At 38.1% G+C, this 25,331-nt stretch overlaps 1 protein-coding gene and 1 long non-coding RNA gene across 7 annotated transcripts in view; one reads left to right on the top strand and one right to left on the bottom strand.

The window, feature by feature from the left end:
• DNM3 (dynamin 3) overlaps positions 1–25,331 on the bottom strand; it is a 510,159-nt gene that overhangs the window by 245,809 nt on the left and 239,019 nt on the right. For all 6 annotated transcript variants that reach the window (XM_046681889.1, XM_046681886.1, XM_046681888.1 and 3 more), the window contains one exon: positions 16,734–16,847. In XM_046681889.1, the coding sequence (XP_046537845.1) occupies positions 16,734–16,847 (114 nt within the window). The remainder of the gene's footprint in view (positions 1–16,733; positions 16,848–25,331) is intronic.
• On the top strand, positions 566–6,714 carry LOC124250110 (uncharacterized). The gene is made up of 2 exons (XR_006891542.1): positions 566–3,125; positions 4,683–6,714. It is a non-coding gene; the product is annotated as an uncharacterized LOC124250110 (long non-coding RNA).

Here is a 25,331-nt window from a genome sequence, read left to right as displayed (position 1 = left end):
AAAAAAGTTTTCAAATGAGCCCTGACTTCCAGTGTTCAACTTTCTGTTTACGTTTTTATCTACCCGCTATCTTCAAATTACTTTTCTAGCCTGGATCGGACGGCAAATTTGTACTTCTACACTAACTCACTTTCAGTTGGCCACAGCAGCACTGTACATCTCGACTCTTTTTTTACAGCTTTTCCATACTGGGGCCCACTTCCTGCCCAGTTGAGGAAAAAAATCTGGCCTGAAGATGAAATGACTGCTTAACATTACACTAAAACATCTGGTACCATTTTATGCACAGACCCATGTCTGAGAGCAGGCGATTCTAGCGGTCTCTCCAGCGGCACAGCGCATACCCAAACCTCCCCAGGGTGACATCATCCCATATATGGACTCTCCAGCCCAGCCCTCCCCCTTTTCCTGGTCCTAAATTCATTGCCAGTTCCCCAGTCTGCAGCAAATGTGCCACGTCAAGACTGGAAATCACAGCCCTTGAGTGTGTCTCAGTCAGAGCAGCAGAATTCAGGGGGGAAAGCTGAATGCAACCCCTGGTACAGGAAGGGAGGCTTTTCCCAAAGACCGGGAGAGGATTTTAAGTACCTAGATGGAAGCTTCTGGAGATCCTGCTCCGTCGCCCCAGTGTTCAGACTACCTGTTCAGGACAATGCCGTTGTACAGTAGTCTGCACATTGGTTAGACTGGGCAAGGGAGAGCAGCGCCATGGACAGCTGGAGACAGAGTTGCTGTTCCCAAGGAGAAGACATTTGCTTGCTCCTTTTTCAAATCTCACACCCAGTGTTTTTCTTCACAGGTTTTGCACACTAGGGACGAAGAAGCTCGCGCGGACACTGCTGAGACAGGACTGCTTCGGGGAAGAGATGCGGGTAAGGCCTTCTCGCCCGCTCTCCTGGTCTGACCAGCAGAGCCCGGGTGGGGAGCCAGTGATTTGCGTTCACATGCGCGAGAAACAGAGGTAGATGTGTGATGGACAGCTGTGCATTTAGTTTTAAAGGAGCGACAATGGGTGGTAGAGAGTGACTTACCAAATGGTATTCGATTTCTGAAGATTTATAAGTCAAGTATTTTCTTAAGTTTAAAGGTTTTTCCCACTTCAAAATGAAAGATGAAAAGACTCCAAACACTTAAGAGTCATTTAATGAGGCTAGTTTTGAATTGTTGAAATTAAGGATGCAGAGACCTAAAAACTTATTTGAATGAGGGCTGTAGTACAACTTCTAACATCTCAAGATTTAATCCATTTTGCCCCAAAGGAAATAATACTTGCCATTTTTAAAATGTTATATTGATAGCGCTTTTCTGAAAATTTACTTATATAAATACCAGGAATAATAGTATCTAACAATAAAAGAAAAGGCTGCCAAGTTTTTGCCCACCAGACAAAGCAGACGGGACTTGCCCAGAAAAGAGCGCTAACCCAGAACTTACTGAGTCAGCAACTGAATAAATGGGAAATGGAAATGTCTATCTTCACATATCCCAATATATACCTCCGTGTTACATTTTCTTTAACAAAAATCCAAGAATGGTTTATAAGTGCTGGTCAGCTGAGCCCTCATGCCTATATTTCACAATGCTTCTATTTCTCTGAGCCTTTAAAATGATAAGGTACTTTGTCTAGAAACCCACTGATAAAAAAGGAATTTGTAAACGAAGGCAAAGTTTTCTTTGGTCAGTTTCCAGCTGTCCTGGAGGTGAAGGAGGGTGGGAGAGGGGGAGGAAGGTGGGAGGGAGGAAAACCCTTGAGCTGAATGAAATCCCTAAAGAGAGAATAATAGAGAAAGTCTGGGTTGCAATATGATCCATGCTGAACTTTAGAGGAGGATCCCTTAAAGAAAGTTCTGGAAAAATCTTACTGCCTTACCCCTAATTCCCTCAACCTCCATTTATATCTACCCCCAAACAATTCTATATAATGAAAACATCTGTTCTATAGGCTTTTGTGGAAAACGAATGTAAATCTCCTTTGTCCTCCTTTAAATTCTTTAAAGTTACAGTGGTTCCTGAACAAATCCTTTTCTAAATTATATATTTTGCAACAATTCAAACATTGTCACAAATTCTCCACTGTAAAACATTTTATTACAAAAGGTTCAAGTTGTCTTTTGTGAAAACAAATTATTTTAAAAATTACCCTTTTTATTATCCCAAAGCTGGTATAAAGAACATACAAGTTTTCTCTTCTATTCACGGTTTTTAGTTAAAATATAAAAAGCAAGGAGAAATTTCGCGATCTTCCCCACTTAGATGATAGAAGAAAGTCATCCTTTTTTTTTTTTCTATTGTGACTTGTAGGCTTCCATATTAATTACTTTTAATGGAACAAGTGAGATTTTAAAAATTTAGTTTCTTTTACATAGGAAAACTGAAAAAAAAAACTATTACAGGAGCTTATTTTTTCAAGAAATACATTTTTACCAGTTGATACACAGTTACTAAAAAAGAAAGATAGCTGTAAGGTATTTTGGCAATGTTTAAGGTTGCTCAAATTTTGGCTTTTGTTTTTTAACTCTGTAGAAATGATTAAATTTCATAACTTGCTTTCATTTCATGTATATTTAATTTGAATGTCTTTCTTCATATTAAATGGCCTTTTTGTTTCAAAGAAGCTAACCACCACCGGTCCCTCACCTATTTTCTCCCTCAGGATGACTTTTAATCTGGAGACAGAGGGAACCCAAGGGTGTCCCTGGTGTAAGTAAAGGAGCAGAAACCTAAGAATTAATTTGCAAAGGGGTAGCTGAGGAGCCGCTGCACGTGCTCGATGGACGACAACCTATTTTTGATGCAAACTTTTAACAAATGAAAAGGAATAGTACTTATTTTGAAACTGCATGAGCTAAATGAAAGATCAAAAGTAAAAGCTCGTTTTATAACCCTCTGCTGACTGCAGGCACGATGGTAGTTTATGAGCTGGTACATATACCAACCTGGATACACACATCTCGTCAAGTAACCTGCTCTATTGCCAGGGTAATTAGAATAATGTTTCATTTTATTTTGATATTACTTTATAAGGAGATATACAAATATTTTAGGGATCATGGGATCTATTCCAGACGAAACTAATCAACAATGAACATCTTCAACTAAAACTACCCCTGGATATTGTGGGAAGTGTAAGTATTAAAATTAAACATTGTACATCATCAAAAAGAAAATCGTTTGCAGGGCCTGTCCGAACTGCACTTCACAGAAACTTAGCAGTTATTTTTCGTTTTAGGGCGGGCGTGATTGATAAACTAGTCTAGGTACTTGGGTTAAAAGGAGCACTTTTTCCGCCACCTAAGAGAAAACAAATTCAGAGCCTTAGCTTCAACACCATCATTTCTTAATTGGAAGAGGATCAATATAAAACAGTTTATTTACATTTTTTGAACCCTCTTTTTTTTTTCAAGCCATAGATCTCAAAATCAAAGCAAGTTTGTTTACGATGGGACAAAATTTCACACTGATCACTTTCTTGCAATTAGTCAACAGGTTTAATATCCTTCCGCCTTGGCCTTTGGACTTTCGGGCCAGATAATGTGTTTATGTTTTTAAAAGACCAAAATATACTATCTACCCCCACCTCTCGCCTACAGACCACCCAAGTTTTTCACTCTGTGGGAAAGAGTTTAGGCATAAAACTCCTAATGAAAGCATTCCCCCCCCCCCCCCCCCGCCCCTTTTTTTGGTTGAAGTCTTAAAGCTGTTATAAGAAATAGAAGGAAAACACAACTTAGACATGTAAAAAAGTTCACTCATTCACCAGTGTCCACCCTTACTAAAAAGAAGCCAAAGCTTTCAATTATTCTATTAAGAAATTTGCTCTTTAAAAACAACCCACTTTGTCCTTCTCTAAGAAGAATATCCCACCCATCACAACAATGTGGAAATAATAACTAAGAGACCATCACTCAGAAATCCCAGCTTAAAATAACCAGAAGGTCAGGCTTTAACCTGAGAGGAGGCAGGAAATTCCTGAGGAAGGACTGAGACTTTCTTACTTGTTTCTTCTACCTTTTTACCCTGGTGTGCTACAAAATATTTACCCATTTTCCGAAGGTCTCATTAAGAATTTTCATGAGTTTTAATAAATAGAAATAATGAAGTAAATTAAGGAAAATAATTAAATCTTCATTTTGAATTTCCTGACTTATTGTGACAGACAGTTTCCTGGAGTTGCTTTGGTTTAATTTTGCTGTAGGAGACTTATAAGATAATCCTTTTCTTGCGTTTTTTTTCTTAAGATAATAAATAAAAGAAAAAAATAAGGTGTAATAACCATATTAAAAATTACATGGTATGATAATGTAAATAGCTCTTTTATATTTCAGCTAGTATTTTAAGTGATAATGAATTAATATTTACTCTATAGTTTGGGAGACAGAAAAAAGTCAAATTTTTTTCAGCCTTTCATCCTTTTAACAATCTTAGGGGCAGGTTCAGCGTAACTATGAAGTGTGCATATGCATGTACTTACTTTTAAAACTTGTGTTTTAAAAATCTATTAGCAACATAAATTGTCCCAAAGTCTTATGAGTAGAGTAATCACTTTTCAGCAAGATTTTTTCCCCTGAAAAACAGCCATGGTTTTTCAGGCTCAAATATTTTCAGATATCTTGGTTTACTAGAACTGTTTCATATTAAAGGATAACATATGAACTCACATCTATTTCTTTCTATTTTTTCAGGTTGCATGCATCATTCCTTTAACTGAGCAGAGTTAACTGGATCAAATTATTTATGGGAGAGAGAGGGAAAGCTATACAGAATTACAGTAATTTTTAATTTCCATCAATATACTCTTTGTAAGTGAATCACTCTATAAATATTTTCTGTTGCACAGAATTCAGCAACAATAACAAAATAGTTTCTTAAGGTATTTGTTTTGCATACTCTGACCTTGTAATTATTTAAATAGCGGCCAAGTTTACTGATGTTTTTGATTCTGTCAAGGAAAAAAAAAGTCCTCTTCTCAGAACTGATGACCAGAAATAGAATCAGACATTGCTTTTCTTGAAATTAAATAAATAAATGGAAAATTGCACTTATCAACTCTTTGTTAAAACTGTACCATATCTAATCACTGCATAAAAGTTCAGATGCGTAGAAAACTGTCATTTTTTTCCCAGTCTCTAAAAACTGCTTTGCTCTCCATAAAGTTTCTATTTGCTATCTTCTCAGAACTTTACAATTAAAGGGAAATAACAGACTGTTTGTTTTCTTTAAAAATCTTAAAAAATTCCTAAGTACACACTCTTGGAACAATAATGTTTTGTTTTGTTTTTTAAGAAATCCCACTTACTGGAATTTTAACTATCTGGATATTTTGTTTTTTAAAGGACAGGGGAATTTGTTAAATACCTCTACGGATGTGAATTGATCATTTTTATGAAAATAGCCAGAAGAATTATTCTCGACTCATCTGCATTAAATTTTCTATCTGTATACTTAACACCATTAACCCTTTCTTATATGAATTATAAAAGAATTTTCCAGAGGGTCTGGTTTTACTTTTTGGATTTGAAATGGAGTTTCACTTTCTGTGTTTGAAGTTCTCTTTTGCAACTGTATTGCACTAACAATGTCCAAAGCACGCTTTGAGCATCGCCGTGGCTAATGACATTTCAGTGTATACCCTTTACATTCATGGCCCGGCTCTGTAGTTAATTAAGAGGAGAACTTAAGATCACAACTGCTTTTTAATTGGTTTTCACATCCATACTTAAAAACCTTGCATTAAAAAGAATATGGGAAATTTAAATTCCTGTTGCTTAATAAAGTATTGGTAAAAATACATCCCCTTGTAAAATCCCACTATCAAAGCATCCGATACCAAAGTCAGCCAGTTGAATTGCCAAATACATTAGGCTCATTAGTTATTTTGAAAATGGCTGCCGTTTCCATGTAAATGACAAGTTTCTTTTTCATGGGCAAGGTTATGGTACTTATCTACTACAAGAAACATGTATAAACATAGTCTTTATCTTTAACTTCAGTTTTAAAATATGCAGAGTTTCATGAAGAGGAAAAACATCTGGTTCAATTACCCTGAACTCTGACTGCATGTGGGCCAGTAATAATATGAACTGGATTTAAGAATAAACCTTGTGTTTAATCTTTCTTTGTTTTTTCCTTAAAATTTCAATGTGAGTTTTCTGTTACGTCAATTACCCCTGTTAGCACATTTGGAACAAATGTATAAGTGTACTTTCTGAATAAAGTCAAAAGCCTACCTTGTTTTTAGTTCCATAATGTTTTAATGTTTAATTCTATTGTGTGTTTTTCTCCCTTTCCCCTGACCCTCCAAAATCACCAAATCTGGAAAACAGACTGATTGTATCTGCCCATGAGCAAAGGAAACCCGAAGGAACCAAGGGCCTGGCTGGACGGAGTTGTCATGTGTCTGCCTGTCTACACTTGCTGTGCAGAACATCCGCTCACCTGTACAGCAGGCACAGACAGGCAGTCACATGACAACCCAGCCTGAATGACAACCAGCCATTGAGAGAAAGCAGCCCTCACACCATAGCATCTACACCAAGAGCAACAACCAAAATGAGGGGCGCGGGGGCCTGGGGTTTTAATCTGTTGGTTTAATACTTAACTCGTATGTATTATTATTATTATTATTATTATTTTATTTTGATTCAAATATTGAAACCCACCAAAATTAAAGTGAGTGGTGCCTATGAAATATAATAAAACCCATTTCTGAAAATGTTCCTGTGCTTTCTATAGTTCTCTTTTCCTAATTGTTGTCAGTAAATTCCTACCCTTGACATTTATTGCACACAGCTTTGCAGCACCCCATAACCAATATAACACAACAATATAACTTCAGTCTAACGCTTGACAAGAATAAAGGATTCCAATAGTTCTCCAAAAACTAAGCTTAGTTTTTTATATCATGACTTTTTAAGAGAGGGAGAGAGGGAAAAAAGAAAAAGAGGGAAGGGATAATGTTCCAGAGGACCACATATTTTAAGTTAATAAACTCTGCTAGTTTGGATCTGAGTAAAACATAGTGAAGAGTATTTATTTCCAACACAATTTTCAAATGTATTAAAATAACTGCTTCTCCTCGTTTGATATATAGAAAGTTGAAATTGAAGCTTTGACATTTCCAAATGTCATGTTATGCAAAGAGTTATTACTGCATCATTGTTTAAGAAGAGGCCTAGGCTATGGTTCCAGCAGTGGAATTTACAGGGCCAATGCGGTCCCTTGGAATACACACTCCCATTCACTGTAAACTTTCAAACACTTGAGATGCTCAGGCAATTTGATTATTTTCAAGAAAAGCAAGGAAAGGGATTAATAAACATGCAATGTATATTTTGCCATATCTTTTGAGGAGATGTCAAAACTTCAGTTTACACACTGTAAACTTGAGTGAAATCATCAAGGCTGGCTTGTGTTTAGGAGTTCTCTAAACGCTTAAGGGTAAAAAGTGGGGAGATGGGTAAAATTAGAAATCTGTCAGCTTTGATTTGGCTTACTAAAATGTTTTAACTTCAGCATTTAAAATTAATTTTCATCTTTTTATAAAATTCTTGACAAGCTTTAAAAAAATGTAGCACAAAGCTACCCCAAATTTTCTGCTTTTTAATTTAATTAAACATTTCAAGTATATATTTTGGGCTGAAGCAAACTATTTTTATTCACATATTTCGTTTTTAAAATGAAAGATTTAGTCTTAAGGCTAAAAGCCCCCACAAGGTTAAACATTTCTGCAATTTTGTGATATTTCACCAAACCTGACACTATAGTTTCTTTAAAGAAAATAGCAATCGGGCAAAACTATGAAGTAAAAATATGATTAAAGGTAAATTGTTACATTTAACAATCTGGCCTTATGGAAATATGTCATCGGCTAAAATATTTTCTGCCAAACACATTGTGCAATGAAGGTTTTTACCTTAAATAAAAGTCCCATGACTCGCAAATAAAGTACTAAACAATAGTTCACAAAATATAAACAGGAGGACATTATGCAAATATCTCGCAGAATTTTTACATAGCATCACCCAATTTTAAGTGATTTATGTAACCTGCAGCAAACACCGATGACAGGAGTCCGCATATGGATCATTCTACTGGACCCTGCAAGGCAGTCCCAGGACAGTGCCTGAGAGCCCTCCAGATGACGCAATGGCCAAGTCAGAGCATAAGGAGACGGTTCCATTCCACCAAACTCCAAACGGAAAGCTCGCAGGCCAGCGGAGTCATCCTTAAGTACGCCACTCCGGGATAACGTTTCAAATAAATTTCCCTTAAAACATGAGGTTAACATCTGGCTTTACATTTTCTTACCTAGCTCTCAAAAAATGCTTAAAAAAATGTTATAGATATTTAAATTCATTAAATGAGGTATATTGTAAAATTTTACTCTTCCAGGAAAGAGTAATATAAAGGGTAACATTGTTCTTCCAGAATAAACTTTTGAGTAGGACAAACAAGATATATCAGGGGGTGGTTTGGGGTCTATAAGTGTTTTCAATAAATTTGAAATAGAATTTGCCATTACGGTTTGTTACATAATACTCTATATTTTTCATAATTATAAATCTTTGGATAATGCCCGAACATGGAAATATTTATATAAAATAATCCCACACCGAAAAGCATAACATAAAATAGCTTATTATGTGGGAAAAACACACAATTACGATCATGAAAAATTTTACATAACATAAATGAATAAAAATTCAATATTTATTGGGACTTTTTTTTGGTAAAAAATACCTAAGTTTTGGCTAACTAAAACAACTCACAAGGAGAGTGAATAGTGTTCACAGGGTCAATCCTGACCTCCTCATCACAGGGAACGTGCAGACTTAGCAGGAAACAGGCAGAATCTTGAAAGCACGAGTGAAAATGGAAAGAGCTGAAGATTTCTATAACTTCTTGATCTCACAACTTTGGCCAGGGGATAAAGCTGTCATTTTGTTTCCTATCATTGTAGTTACATTTGTCATCTGTTAGAGCTACATAATAAAAACATTACTAAGTAAATATCCCTATAAGGGAATTATATAATCTCTTTATCAAGCTATCCAAACACTTTAACCCACAAAAATGAGGCCTGTAGTTTTTTAACAGCCCAAAGAATATCCTTATTTCAATGCAGATTTTAGATTTTCTTCAATAGTGTAAGATTAGTCCGTTTCCATTGGAAACACTTCTGTTGAATTACGCTACTTTCCTATGAGTTTCCCATGATGATTTTAATCTTCATGGTAGACTATAGAAATAGAATAAATATTGGTTATGTACTATTGTTATGCATAAACTAGCAGATCCCTTTCTTTTAGAGATTTTAACTATCATTTACACATTTCTCACTGATATTAAGAAAAATAAGGCTCTTTTCTTCTTGAGTCAGAGTATGCTATTCATCTAAAATTCATATTTTAGACATTTTAAATAAAGCCCATCACTTTTTTTTCCAAATCTGATTTTAAAATATTAATGTAAAATTATCTAAACTCCATATCCTTTTGATTCGATAGTTTCTAGCTTATTGCTGCATTTTGCCCTTTTCTAAATCCCTCCCAAGAACTGTATAAAATATATTTACAGCATACAAAAATAACATTGAGAAATTTACTTTCTGCTTAAATGATCATCAGTCCAGGAAGTTATACAGTCAGAGGAGAAAAAAAAATCCATTAAGCTGTAAGGATGAAAATTTGAAAAATTGTAAGACAATTTACCTTTAATGGTAATTTTATGCTGTAATTCAATAATTTAGTTTGGGCTCTTGAGATAACAGGTCATGATGAATTATTATGCTGCAATTATTCATTTATTTGCTCAATCACATCTTGACTCAACTGACATTTACTTAGTGCCACCTATCAGTGTCGTGTCCCCTGGTGGTAGAACAGAGAACAAGACAATGGCTCCTGGTCTCAAGAGGCTTCCAGTTTAGCAGAACTCAATCACAGCCAATACTCAGCAGGTATGATAAATTGTCATGTCAATTTTCACCTTCTGAAACAAATCCCTTAAATCTGTCCATTTCTATCACTTCCATCAACCCACCCCAGCCCAAGCTACCAATATCTCTTACACAGGCCACAGCAATAGTTTTCTAACAACTCCCCAATCTAATTTTGTCCTCCTCCAAAGCATTCTCCACACGGCAACCAAAAGGACCTATAAAAAAATTCAAATCTCAATATGTGACTCTCTAGCTTAAAAACTTCAAAGGCTTCTCATCGTTCTTAGGATCAAAATCTTTAATCTTTGTAGAGTCCTTTTCTTTCTTTGGTCCAGTCACACTGGCCTGAATTCAGTTTCTTAAATTCATCAGGCTCAATCTTGCCTCAGGGCACTGACACAAACCACCTCTGACCACCCAATTTAAAGTCCCCTTCACACTGTGATCTGCATCTCAGACACTCTTTAAGTCAAACACATCCCTGGATTTATTTTCTTCATAGCTTGTAATCTGCATCGGATAGGTTTTCCTGTGTGTTTATATGTTTTCTTTATTGGGAATCATGCTTCATGAGGACAGGTATTATGAATTCCTTGCTAACCATTTTATCCTTAGCGACTAGGATAATGTCTAGTATGTAATAGGTGTTCAGGAAATATTTGTGGGGAAATGTCCACGTGAATAAGAGCACAGCACTGACACTTAGCTTCCTAAGTCACTCATTCTCTTTGAGTCTTGATCTTCATCTCTGAAATGGAGAATGTAAATAAAGTACTGACTTAGCCCAGTGCGTGATAAACTATAAATGCTGGTACTCACTAAATACTAACCATTATGATGATGGTCATCATCATTCAGCTTGAAAGCTGGCCTTCATGAGTTTAAGCAGGTAGAATGAATGGGGGGATGCTACTTAAAACCACAATTACTGTCTAACTGGGGAGCATCTTGTTAACTGCAAGTCCATCTGGTTTGGGTGAACACTTTCACTAGTTTAGATATGCAGAGGTGAGTCTGCAGTGAAGGCCAGACTAGATGCTGAGAAGAGCTGAGCAGATGTACATAATAGAGTAAGGGGCTCATTGAGTTTGGGGCAATCCAGATTGACAGCACTGAGGGGAGAGATGGCAGGGGAAGAGAAAGAGAGAAGCCCATGTACTGTTCTTGGGCTTCGGTGTCACAAGGCTAAAGCTGCCAATGACACACCCAAGTTGGGTGCCCATTGGGTAAAACCTGCTATTCAGAGGGTTATCTAATAGTCTATTGAGGTTGTTTCAATTGTTATATTGCGTCCCCAAATCCTTAGGAAAGATAAATACTACAAATATCTTTATGTTATTCTTTTGATAGAAATCAAAGCAGCTAAGTATCATCTATCTCAGATTCAAGAGTGTACATGTGGACAAACAAGCCTGCATGTCCAAGCTCTGTCCTCATCCCCATAAATAGCTACCCCTTGACTTGGTATAGACACACCAGAAGAACACCCTGGGGAGGAAGAAGCCTATGCAACCCCTAAAAATGTGCTCAGAGCCACTTGTGTAGGAAATTTCAGTCTGGGGTACAGGAGCCTGATCTTGGACAGCCAGGTTTGGGCAAATCCCCTTGGTGAGTAGTTATAAACCATCTAACCTTGTAAAAGATGGTCTATTTCTTTTCATGTTGCAGAAAGCCCCAATCTTGGAGTAATGTTAGAGGATAAAACACAGTCAAGTAGATAGATTAATTATGTCTACTATAACCATGTTGTATTACAAAGACTCCTAGAAGTTGACATGTGGAAATAACATTGCCTGGGACACAGGTGGAAACTTTTCTATTAAGCTCATCTATCAGTAATATTACAAATAAAATTACTGTAAAGTAGAGTAATGGTTCAAAAAGTACAGTCCACAGATGCTTGAGGATGTCCATGAATCCATCCAAAACTCAAAGGTTGGATGGATAGATCCATTCAGGATGGGGAGAAAGCAGGGAAAATGCTGGAGGACTTACTAGCACAGCCATGCCAACTCCAGCTTAAAATTATTACCTAGATTATCACGCCATGGTCTGTGCCAGCTGGGATAGGAAATCCTAAGGTTGATATCATGATCTCCAATTCTTGGCTGAGGTGTAGGAGAACCCCTGGGCTGGAAGGAGGCAGCACGGAAAGCCTCACTGAGGGAATGGGATGCAAGTTCCCTCTCAGTGTCTGAACCCTACTCTTGTCTACTAAAATCCCCAGGTCCCATACATCCTATTGCACAACATGAAATGACAAAAAAATTGGAAATTAGAAGACGTGAGTCAAAAAATGACGTTCAATGGGAGGGCATAGTGTTACTCACGATGGCAAGAATAATACATAAGTGTGATACCTCAAAGTTGATAAAAGTACTTATTAATATATGATTTCTTAAAGTCCTACAAAACCCCTTTGAGGTGATTTGGTCAGCAATAGTCCCCATTAGAGGCTCAGAGAAGACTGATTCAGTCCAATATTGGCAGTTGATCATAGCAAATCCACATCCTCCAGTATCTCACCCTTTCCACTCACTGCACCAAGCATATGGTCTAAAACGTCTTTTGTTCAATTAACGTCATCCTGGAAAACAGTTTAGGCCATTGTTTTTTAATCACAGATACATTTCATAAGTCATTTCTATTTGTTACAAACTTGTCACAAGTTCAATAAAACCATATATATTCATATGACATAATATGTTATTTATTCAACAGCCAATTAGATTATGATGAAAACATACCAGTCTGATTACATAAGAAAGCAGGAGGACAGCAGAACACAGAAGAAAATATGACAATCCTCTACAAAAACTGGAATATAAATTTATCATTGAACAAATGAATCTATAACTAACAATGATATTTACTGTGTCACATTTGCTTGACTAAGAAAGATAAATTGCCATGTAACTGGATTTCCAAAGTGTGTAGGTGATGATGTGAGTATAGACAGCTACCATGGGAACAAAGTACAAGCACTCAACTTACCAACAAATTGACTCCAAAAATTGAGTTGGAACTCAGGCTTATTTTTCAAAAAGGAATATTCTAAATTTGGGGTTTTCAAGGTAGTTCACAGAGCATGTTTAATCCATATCTAGCTAAACTATGGCAGCAAGACCTTCATGGAATCCAAGCATCATTTAAAACATGGCTGCTAAAGGACGGCTATTCAGGGCGCAAATTCAAGAGGCCAGAGACTGATCACTACCTTTAAGCCCCACCCTCCTGACATTTATCCTTGTCCTCCTTTCCCCATACTCTCCTTCCAGCCTCGGCTCCCAGCAGACACTAATAACTATTTCTTGAATATTAGCAAAGAACAACGAAGAGTGCCATCCCCTCCCTTTTGCCCTGACAGCAGGCTCAGAGGTGGTCTGCAATGGTAGGAAGCTCTGGCAAGACAAATGGAGCAGGGCAGGGAAGACAGTAGTGGTGGCTGAGGGGTAGTCAGGTGGGAACAAATGGTCATGGTTCCAATGGAAAAAGGCTCTGCCCCATGGACACAGACAATTTGAAGATAGGGGTCATTCATGAGTCAGGCATCAACATTTTGAAAAGTTCCTATCTTGTTTCTTGAACAGAGTTTTTAATGAGTAACAGTAGCTAATGACTGCAGCGTAGCTGTACGTGGCCCTCACCCTGAGCTCCTCCCCAACCACCCAGTACAAGTCACCATCTTCTCTTGCCTGGACCACTGCTGCAGTCTCCTAGCTGGTCTCCCTTCTATTCTTGCCACCTCTACGCCTTCCACACATAAACTGCATCCTACACATCATGCTCAACCCAGCAGCCAAAGTGATATTTCTAAAACATAAATCTGATCATGTCACATCCTGTTGGAACATTCCAATGGTTTTCAATTATCCTTGGAATAAAATCCAAATCATTGGGTGGGGCCTTACAAGGCCCCACCAGCTGGTACTTCTGATTTTATTCCCTACTTCTCTCCTCACCGCTCCAACATTCCAGCCACAGGTGCTCTGCTGGCTCCCACCATGGGGGTGGTAATACTATGGTTCCCTCTATCTGGAATGTTCTTCGACAAAATCTGCTACCATCGCCCATCATTCCAGTCTCTGCGCCAATGTTACTTCCTCCCAAACACCCAATCTAAAAATCCCTTCCCCATTACTTTCTAGCTCATTGCCCTATTTTATTTTCTTAGAACACTTAATATTTGGTAATGTATTATTAGTCCACTTGTTAGTTCCATAAAGCAGCAAACGTATCTGTCATTTTCTCTTTCCTGAAATGGTCTAAACTGAGAAAACAAATCTTTCCTAAACTTTCTTCATCTAAATCACTCCAATTTATTTCAAGGGTCACTCCTATCCTCTTCCATACCCAACCACCCTCCACACATGTAGTTTGAATACAATGTTCTCTGGCACTCAGTTAATATTATAACTGCACTCATGTATTTCCTATTTGTTGTAATTAAGTGCTCATGGGGGAGCTTCAGCAGCAAAGATTTTATAAAAAGTTATCCTGAGTTTATAGAGGAGAGGAGGGGATGACTGGTGACCATGAGCTCCCCAAGCTCTCAAGTCTTCTTCCTTCCCTCTAGGGAACATCAGGTGCCTTCCAAAGGGCTTGTTTCAGTACCCACATGGCCAAACAAGAGAACCCTAAAGTCATACTCCAATGGCAGTGGCTGCCCCAGATTCCTCCAAGCCCCTGATACTAACATGCAGGAAAATGCCAGAAGATGCCTGGAACTCATCTCAACAAATCCTCTGTGGGATGAGGTTGACTTGGACCACTCCAGCATCTCTGGGATTCTTGCCTATTTTGTGGTTGAGAGCATAAGCTCTGGAGCCTGACAGCCAGGGTTCGAATTTCTGCTTTGCCACCAACTAGCTATGTGACCTTGGGACGTCAGTTATCCTCAGCAATACTAAGTGTTCTGCAATAAGGGAAACTGAGTCCCTAGAGGAATGACATTTCAGAATTTTTTTTTTTTAAGATTTTATTTTTTTCCTTTTTCTCCCCAAAGCCCCCCAGTACATAGATGTATATTCTTTGTTGTGGGTCCTTCTAGTTGTGGCATGTGGGACGCTGCCTCAGCGTGGCTTGATGAGCAGTGCCATGTCCGCGCCCAGGATTCGAACCAACGAAACACTGGACCGCCTGCAGCGGAGCGCGCAAACTTAACCACTCGGCCACGGGGCCAGCCCCAGAATTTTTCTTTTTTTTTTAAGTTTACTCATCTGAAAAATGGGGATAATAATAGTACCTATTGTTAGGGTTATAATGTGGATTACATGAGTTAATTAATATATATAGAACACTAGCTATTATCATTATGATTCCTCAGCAAAATCTTTTGCTTTCCCTAGAATAACTGAGAAAGGCCCCAAGAGTGATATGTACATGATATGAAATGTACATAAATGATCATCTAAATCCCTGGAAACAAAATGTATCTAAGAGAACATTTCGTAGGGCAACTGACCACAAAAGAAAAGAATCCATTTACTGATTTTTATATCTAAGGAGGAGTCTCAGAGCTCCTGAAGCTGTGGTCTTTAAAGACTCGAGCTTTCCACAGAATCACAGGGACATCTAAGAGGCAAGAACAGGAAAGAAACCATTGCTAATCCTCAAACTCTCACAACGAGCAATTCCACGTGTGACTGAAGTCAGTGAAATAAATGACATAAAAGTTTAAAACACAGCTTTCAATAGAAATTGTCTTTGGACATTTATAAAGGATTTGATTTCCCTTACTGCAGAAAATTTAGTAGCAATCAACTTATCAGCCGGTATTTATTCAACACATTATAGTGCACAAAGCGCTTAGGAAACGGAAAGAACTATATAAGATGGGAAACTTCTCCTCCAACAACTACAAAGGCACCTCGTAGAGCTTTCAAAAGATAGAAAACCGACTGGAAGGACTTTTAACTCTGAAAGGCATGCCCCTTATAGCCAAAAAGTTTGAGACCATCTCACCTGTACATAGTTTTGCTATCAGCGAGTATTCTTGTCTAATGCTTGCATGCTGCGTTATAAGCACCAAAAACTGCTCAGGGCAGAGCAGAGCTATCAAAATTTCCAAAATATAGTTTAGTTTCCATCCACGCCCTCCCAGTGCCAGCAGTATCACTTTATAGCACTTTAAGGGCTCTGCACAACCGATAGGAGATTTTTTGTGCTTTTATAGTTATCAGATTTAAATGAGTAGTAAGTCACAGGACCAAAAATTATTAACATCTAACATGAACCAGAACACCATAATTATCATAATTCATGCTTTTACATAGATATCAAATTCTCAAAGAACACAATTCATATGAACAATTATCTGGTACTCACTTGAAGACGAGTGATTTGGACATTTTCAAAAGCCTGTCATTTGAGACAGATGTCACAGCAATAATTTCAAAATGCTTTATCAACTCTGATCAGTCCTACTAATTTTGTTGTTACAATGCTGTTACCTTGAGTCTTTCAACACACTGTTTAACGAAAATAGCTGTCACTGTATCAGTACCTTGCCATTATTACACAGAAGGAAGTTTCTAACTACTGACTCCTAATTCCCTTTTTTCAGGCAAACAAATGTGACTACACCAAAGAAATAAAAGGAATTATTTTAGGGGAATATTGTAAAATTAAAAATCTATGAGGAAAAAACAGTGCTTCTTCAAACAAACATCTCAAGCTAAGCCTTACTGAAAGAGAACCACTGGTGCCTCAAAATTGTATACCACAATAATATCAATTAATTTGAAATTAGAAACACTTTAACAAGAAAACTCTGTCACTCTCTGTGGCTTACCTCATCATCTTTATACCAGGACAAGCTTTCAGCAGTAAGGACGAACCAGTAACCCTTGGAGCCTCCTTTCATGATGCCAATGTTGCTGATGGTTAGCCACCCCTTGCGAATCACCTACGAGAGAGCACAGATCAGCAAAGAGGTTAAGTTCACAGGAGCCAATGGACAGCACCGGTCTTGCCCGACTAAAGTTAAAAACAAGATACAAATGGCAATAAGAACAGCATTGTTTCCCCAAAGCTCAACCTCTATTAAGCTATTTAAGATAATTTATCTTCCCAAACTACAGATAACCAGAGGGAAGTCTCTCCCATCAAATGAATGAAATCAAAATCGCAGGCTTATATGGATGGCAGAAGCAGAGCAACTGAAACAAACAAGAATGAAATGAGGCAGACTAACAGGCTTGTGCCAGACCTATTTATGAGAGTGCTGCTACAATTAAAACATATTTAGTTGATTGGATGAACAATAGACCCTCCGTGCCCATAGCCTCTTCTCCCCTTCCAGCCCACTGGCCCATTAGTTTGCCTGGTTTGCATCTCATTAAGATTTCCACCAGAGACTGGCCACCAAATGATGAAAAGAAGAAACTCAAGCCAACCAATTAATTCCTTGTTAACAGCTCTGAATAAGGCCAAATGAAAGAGAAAGCTGAAACAATAGCTAAAATTAAAAGTTCGGTTTTTTAATGATCTATATTTGTCCATCTACTTCTGGTTGTTATTTGCCATACTAAAAAATATGCAGCATCTTCATAAAAATCTTTAGACAGCTTTTAAATTTTAAAATGTCAACAACTTGGATTATAGATTTGATAGAAACTATCTATAAACGGCATTCAAGTGAAAATCTATTTTTTCTCACAGTTGTTATAAAGTTAAATTCTGTTTTCCATATGGCATGCTTTACCATCTCCTCTGTGCTAGATAATTTTTATTGTCATAGAAGCAGAAATGAAATACTACATGGAATTGTATGATATTGTTGTAAGTGTCAAAAGTCCTATACCTAAATGGTTCAAAATCCTAGAGATCCTAGCATATTTAAAAAATTACTTATTGAATGACAAATGAGTGTAGTTCCTAAAGGAAGATGAAAATCCTAATAATCAGATTTTTCAAAAATATTGATATTAAGTTTTCTTGTTGAAGAAGGAAAGTCAATCCTAGGGAAAACTGTGAAATAAGCCATGGTTGTCATTATTGATCCCCCAAGCCTCTCTCCATACACTTCTGTCCCTGCCTCCCTTGATGCCCTGCCTCAGCATCTCCCAAGTGTCCATTCTCCCCTATCTAATAATGCTCTGCAACTTTTACAGACCCCTGTACAGAACCCCACTCACTGGCAGACCGAGCAGTTCTCACTCGACTAAGCAGTTCTCTCTATTGTTCAAAATTACTCTTTCGTCCTACCCTCTACTTCAGAAAGATGGAAACAATACTTCTCAAAGTATAGTTTCTACCAGCTATATTATAAGCATTTGGATCTTTCTAAAAATACAGATTCTTGGGCCACTTACCAGTCCAAATGAATCAGAATATGTACCTATGAAACCCAGGAATCTAGATGTTAACATGTTCCCAAGGCGATTCTTCTTTTTATTATTGAGGTAACATTGGTTTATAATGTTATATAAATTTCAGGTGTACAGTATTATAATTCAACTTCTGTATAAGGTGATTCCTGTTCATACTGAAGTTTGATGATGATTGCCTGTACACATACAATCGAATCTTCATTTTCCTTAGAGCAAATCTCACCTAATCTTTAGTAAGAAGGAGCTCGTTAAATTATTTCACACTAACATTGCTACCCACCCTACTAGGACTTACAAATAGCATAACAATCACTAAATGAAAGTACACTTATTCCATTTTATCAAGTATCATTGGATAAAAAGGAAGTCTTCCAGATACTCCACAAACCGCAATAAGCAAATCACTACTATTTCACCCACTGGTAGAACAGGATGGCTCCATCAAGGAGAGCCATGAATTACAAACATTTCTTAAGAAGCTACTATGTATCAAGATGAAAAAGAGCATTATGATGCCACAATCTCTGCCCTCAAGAATCTTATAGTTTAGTAGGGAAGGCAGATCCATAAAGAGATAATTTCAATATAATTGTGTAGTAAGAGATGCATGCCAAGCAAAAGAAGGGGAACTCATCACAACATAGGAAGCTATAATAGGCTTTCCTTAAAGAGATGGTACTTCAGAAGAGCCTGGAAGAGAAACAGAATTAGTCAGGTCAGAAAGTAGTTTGTTTATCTGTTTGTTTACCTATATGAGGAAGGACAAAACAAGAATAAAATACGTAAGAGCCACTTAGCACAGCAAATGTGAGGTGGAGATGAAGAAGTTGAAGCAGGTGGGGTAGTCAGAGTGAATCCAGTTCAATGAGACCCCAAATGTTAGTGATCTCACTCCCCTGGAAGTACTAAAATAAATTTTAAGGACATATGTAAATTTATTTTTAAATTATATATGACCATTGTATTAATAAATTATGCACATCAGAGAGAAATATACAGAGAAATTTGAAAGTATGACATGAAGATGAAATTAATAATATTTAATGTTTTTATTTTGTGGGGGAAATCTTATTTTATTTGTTACATTTATCACTTTATTAATGACTTAGAGATACGAGGGACCTGGTATCAATATCTACATTAAATATTAATAAATCTGAACTGTTTTCTTATTTTCTAGATAAAAATACACATAAGTAGATGTTCTACTGTATCCTCCTGCATTCCAGTGGGTTTGCATGCTCCCTGGGGCAGAGACACTAGGTTATGTAAGATACTGCAATAACCCAAGTGAGAAATGACCAAGGTGTGAACTAAAGCCATGATGTAGTAAGGATGAAAATAAATGAACCTACTGGAGAAACACCTAGGAGATAAAATCAACAGGACTTATGACTGGATGAGAGGGAGACTGGTGAAGGTACAGACTCCAGAACTGCACTGTACAGTAGCCATTAGCCACACACGCTCAGTGAGCCCCAGTGACTAATTTCAATTCAGACGTGCAATGTGTAGAATGCACACTGGATTCTGAAAACTTTGTACGAAAACAATAATGTAAAATATCCTGTTAAATGTTTCAATCTTTATCACAAGTTGAAATTACAATATTTTGGATATATTGGATAAACAAAATCTATTTTTAATATCCATTTCACCTACTTCATTTTAATTCTTTTAACGCGGCTACTAGAAAATTTTAAATAATATATGTGGCTTGTATTATTTTTGTATTGGACATTGTGCTGTTCTAGAATGATCTGAAATTCTTGGGGCTACCAACACAGAAGAAATAGAGGAATAGAACTAAGTTTTATAAAGTGGGTGAGCTGATGGTGAATTCAGCCAAGCCCATGTCAAATCTGAGGTACCTGTGGGAAACAAGCATGTAAGTGAGCTGACCTCTGAAGCAAAATGGAGATGTTAGGACTGGAGCTGCAGATGGCAAGTCATCAGCATATATATATATACATACGGCAATTAAAACTTTGAGTGAAATAGCGGTGGCTCATGGTGGAATCCTGGGGAAATACCAACATTCAAGAGGTGGTCAGAAAAGAGTCTGAAAAGGAATGTCAGAGAAATAAGAGCAATAAGGTCATGGAAGCCAACGCAAGGTGAATTTCAAGGAATATGTGGTTGGAAGTGTCAAATTCAGCACAGAAAGGGATGTGTGAAGTGCAATGCAGACGTGATAGTGTCTTTAGCTATGCCAGCTGCAGTGCACTGGTGGGATAAGTCAGAATTCACCGAGTTGAGAAGTGAATGGGAATTAAAAAAACCAAGACAATGACTTCAAAGAGCTCTATCCAGAGGAGGATGAAAGACAGTTAAAACCAGAATAGACACAGGGTCAAAGGAGGTGTTTTTGTTGCTGTTGTTGCTGCTGCTGTTTTTTTGGTTTGGGGATTTTGTTTTTTTTAGTATGTGAAAGAATTGAGCATATTTACTGCTTGAGGAGAAATAATTGGTAGAGTAAGAGGTTGATGATATACGAAAGACCAAGGACCAAGAAGATGGGAGCAGATGAAATGAAGAGCACAGGTAAGGGGCTGTCCTTGAACAGGACTAAGGCTGCCTCATCTTGCGAGCCTGGGGGAGGCTGGGAGACCGAGGACAGATGGAGGTCCTCAGTGAGGAAGAGAGTAGAAAGTTTAAGAACGTTATATTTGATCTTTCCATCTCTCTTGAGAAGAGAAGAGACTAAATGATCTGCAGGAGAGTGAGGATGAGAAGTTTGGAGAAAAGGCTGGAGGATAATATGAAGCATTGGGACAATTTGTAATTGAAGGAGAAAGTGAACATAAGTAGAATTAGTAAAAAATAGTTGACAAAACACACTAAGTCTCCTAGAAGATAACATAGGAGAAAATCTAGATGACTGGGTATGGTGACACCTTTTTAGACACAATACCAAAGACACCCTCCATGAAAGAAATAGTTTATAAGCTAGACTTAATTAAAATTAAAAACTTCTGCTCTGTGAAAGACAATATCAAGAGAACCAGAGAACATGACACAGAGAGGGGGAACTTATTTGCAAAAGACACATTTGACAAAGGCCTATTGTCCCAAATAAACAGAGAATTCTTAAAACTCAATAATAAGAAAACAACCTGATTAAAAAATGGGCCAGGGGCCAGCCCCGTGGCCGAGTGGTTAAGTTCATGCACTCCGCTTTGGTGGCCCAGGGTTTTGCTGGTTCGGATCCTGGGCACGGACACGGCACCACTCATCAGGCCATGCTGAGGTGGCATCCCACAGAGCACAACCAGAGGCGCTCACAACTAAAATACACAACTCTGTACCAGGGGGTTTGGGGAGAAGAAGGAAAAATTGAAAAAGAAAAAGGGCCAAAGACTTTAACAGATGTTTCACCAAAGAAGACATACAAACGGCAAATAAGAATATGAAAAGATGCTCCATAACATACGTCATCAGAGAAATGCAAATTAAAACAACAATGAGATACCACTACACATCTATTGAAGTGGCCAAAATCCAGAACACTGACAACACCAAATGCTGACAAGGATGTGGAACAACAGGAACTCTCATACATTTCTGGAGGGAATGCAAAATGATACAACTGCTTTGGAAGACAGTTTGGTACTTTCTTAGAAAGCTAAACATACTCTTACCACGTGATCCAGCAACCACAATCCTTGGTATTCACCCAAAGAAGGTGAAAACTTATGTACACACATGCATATTTATAGCAGCTTTATTCATAATTGTCAAAACTTGGAAGCAACTGGGATGTCCTTCAGTATACGAATGGATAAATAAACCATAGTACATCCAGATAGTGGAATATTATTCAGTGCTAAAAAGAAATGAGCTATCAAGCCATGAAAAGATATGGAGGAAACTTAAATGCATATTACTAAGTGAAAGAAGCCAACCTGAAAAGCCGGCACACTGTATGATTCTAAATATATGACATCCTGGCAGAGGCAAAAGCATGAAGACAGTCAAAAGATCAGTGGTTGCTGTGGGGGTAGGGGAAGGAAGAGATGAACAGGCAGAGCACAGAGGAACTTTAGGGCAGTGAAAATACTCTGCATGATATTATAATGATGGACATAGGTCATTATACTTTTGTCCAAACCCATAGAATGTACAACACCAAGAATGAGTCCTAAGGCAAACCATGGACTTTGGGTGATTACGATGTGTCAATGTAGGTTCATCCCTGGTAAAAAAAAAAAAACAAGAAAAAAGAAAAATGTACCATTCTGGTGAGTGATATTGATAATGGGGAAGGTTATGCATGTGTCGGGGGAGGAAATACATGAAAAATCTCTGTACCTTCCTCTCAATTTTGTTGTCAATTTAAAACTACTCTAAAACAAATAAGATCTTTAAAAAAAACAAGAGTTGAAAGTTGAGAACGAAGGCCATAAACTTGCAGGGATACCACTGGCCCAGTTGCATTATTGTCGCCAGCAGCGCCCTACACACTGCCCTGCACACTTGATGTAGAAAAAGAGAAGATAAATAGGAATTGATCCAGAGTTCTGAATTTCTGGGCCCAAGTGATCTAAGCACATGGGTGTAAAGATGATAAAGGTTTTGGGCAAGATAGTAATTCAAGTAATAATAGATTCAATCTAAGTCAGGCAGAGAAACGAGGCCAGGAGGTGGTTAATAGAGAGGGAGAAAATGAAAAGACGAATGGACGAGAGAGACCAATGAGATCAAAAAAGCAGATACTTCGCAAGGGAAGGCACACAAGAAGTTTTGGGAATTTCAAATGATGTGAGGCAATAAACCGCCTGATCTTACTGGCACCATTGGATCCATCTCTGAAAGACGCACCACTATTTCTAGAAGAATTGAAGGTGATAGCCAGAAAACACATTTATTAAACATCATTTCATCCAGTGGATACATTCAACTGAGCTATATGGAAATTATGAGTTACTAATAAGACTTAAAATGAAATTTGCAAAGAATAGACACAAAATAATTAGATTTTTACATTCTACGACATTATAGTCATTTGCATCGCATCAGGCTTTCTCAGCTGGAGAGAAAAAGAAGAGGATTACAGCTACCATGTTGTGAGTGCACACGGCTCACAACCTTCACAGGCTTCCATGGAAACGTGTTCAGCACCGGATGCTGTCAGCAAGTAAGTTGCTGTCATAAAAAGCTTAAGATACTCTGGTCCTGTGCCAGCCCTTTCTTTTCCAACAGAAGAAGCATATTTGCCACAAATGGGCTTTTTTTTCCCAATGACAGTCAGCTCAAAATAAGAATAGAGAAAAAATAATTCTTCATGTACTTTTTCACAAAAGAGTTGAGGGACAGAAAAATCACAAAAACAAGGTAAGACAGTGGAATGAGATGAGAAAAGGCAAGAATTCAGGAAAAATGGTCACAACACAAGAAGTAAGAATGCTAGCTGAGGGGAAATTAATATAATAAAACAAAGGAAAGTAAGCGAGAATGAGAAGACAAAGACAAAATAAAATCTGAAAAAAATGTCCAGACAAATGGAATTGATTGCAGAGTTTCTTCACAGAGAAAGATATCAAATAAAATGCTAATTTTGTATTCAAATTTAAAATTACCACAATAAGTCCACCAACATTCAGCATAATAACCATTGACAGCCTCTTAGTGTTTGAATACCAAATTCTGTTTTGAGTGCCCAAGTAAACAAGAGCAAGCAAGCCCATAATTACAGGACTAGAAGGGATCTTGAGAGCTGAAAGGGCATGTTCTTATTTGTAAGGCTTGAGACAAACCATTTTTTAAAATTTACTGCCATAAACATCACCCAAGCTTCTTTCGCCAAACACAGAAACTTTGAAAGCAACTGCAAGCCCAGAAATGGAGAGAGGGCAGGAGCTCCGCCCCTCCCCTTGGTGGCGAGCCTGCATCAGAGTGTGTGTTCTTGGTGGCTCCCTCTGTGCTGTAAGAAGGCAGGCCTCTCAGGGTTGGCAAAACCTTGTACATTAGGAGTAAGTTTGGTCCTAAACATCTGGCCGGCACACTGGATCATAAAATTAATACACAAAGAATACAATTATGAGGAGAAAAAAGTACATGTGGAAAAGTTCTAACGTAGCCAAGCCTTCAGGCCTTGAACTTTATTTGGGAGCAGGGTGTTTTGACCCTGGCCTGGCTTAAGGTAGACCATGCAAGTTTTTCTCAGCTCTGCAGCTGGCTTTTAACTGCCGCAGCCTGGGGGGAGGTTGTAAACCAGAGACCGTGTGATATTTTTATCTTGGTAGATTACCAACGCTTACACACAGGCTTTATCCGTAGATGAGGAGCTGCTTCTATAAAGGTAGATCACACACCACAGGGCCTCACGGGTAAATGCTGCTGAACAGCATCGGCCCAGCAAAGACACAAGACACAAGCCGGGCCAGTCACTCAGCTGACCGACCTCTGTGAGCACAGTCATCCTCAGGACGCAGGCTTGTCCTTGAATTGACTGATAGAGATTTTCCTAAACAGATGTGCCTGAGGCAAGGATTGAACTATAGCGAAAAGAGTCTTTCCCTCCATGGGCTGCTAGGCTTCAGAAGGGGGAATTCCATTTACTACTCGTAAACCGTAAGGCAGCTGAGGTCCACATGCATGACAGAGCACTCAAGGTTCTAGCTTTAGTTTCTTAGGTCCAGGCCCAGGCAGGAGGCAGAAGGGTTAGGTTAGCTGCCCTCAGTGCCTCGTGCACCCTGGGCCAGGGCAAGGAGGGAACTGGAGAACAGCCTTAACTCATGTGCTTATTTACAGACTCAGTGGTTACCCCCTACGCCAGCACACGTTCTCAAGCTGGTTCTGGACTAACTATATAGGAGGAAGAAAGTCTCCTTAAGAGGCCTAGGCTTCTTAGAGCAAGAAATTATGTAACAAGAGGAAGGAAGGGAGACACAACGGCAAAAGGAATGTAAAATGATGAGGTTTTGAATATGCTACATGAAAGAGGAAAGTAACTCAAATAAGGCCTGGTGACTCGGCTACTACCACTGCAAATTCCTGACCTTCGCAATAGACAGCAAGGTTTCAGGCACTCTCTAAGACTATATGTACAGACGGCT

Source organism: Equus quagga, chromosome 13, assembly GCF_021613505.1.
Source record: "Equus quagga isolate Etosha38 chromosome 13, UCLA_HA_Equagga_1.0, whole genome shotgun sequence".
NCBI lineage: Eukaryota > Metazoa > Chordata > Mammalia > Perissodactyla > Equidae > Equus > Equus quagga.
The sequence above is the reverse complement of the archived record's forward strand: the minus strand, read 5'-3'. Positions and strand labels throughout refer to the sequence as shown.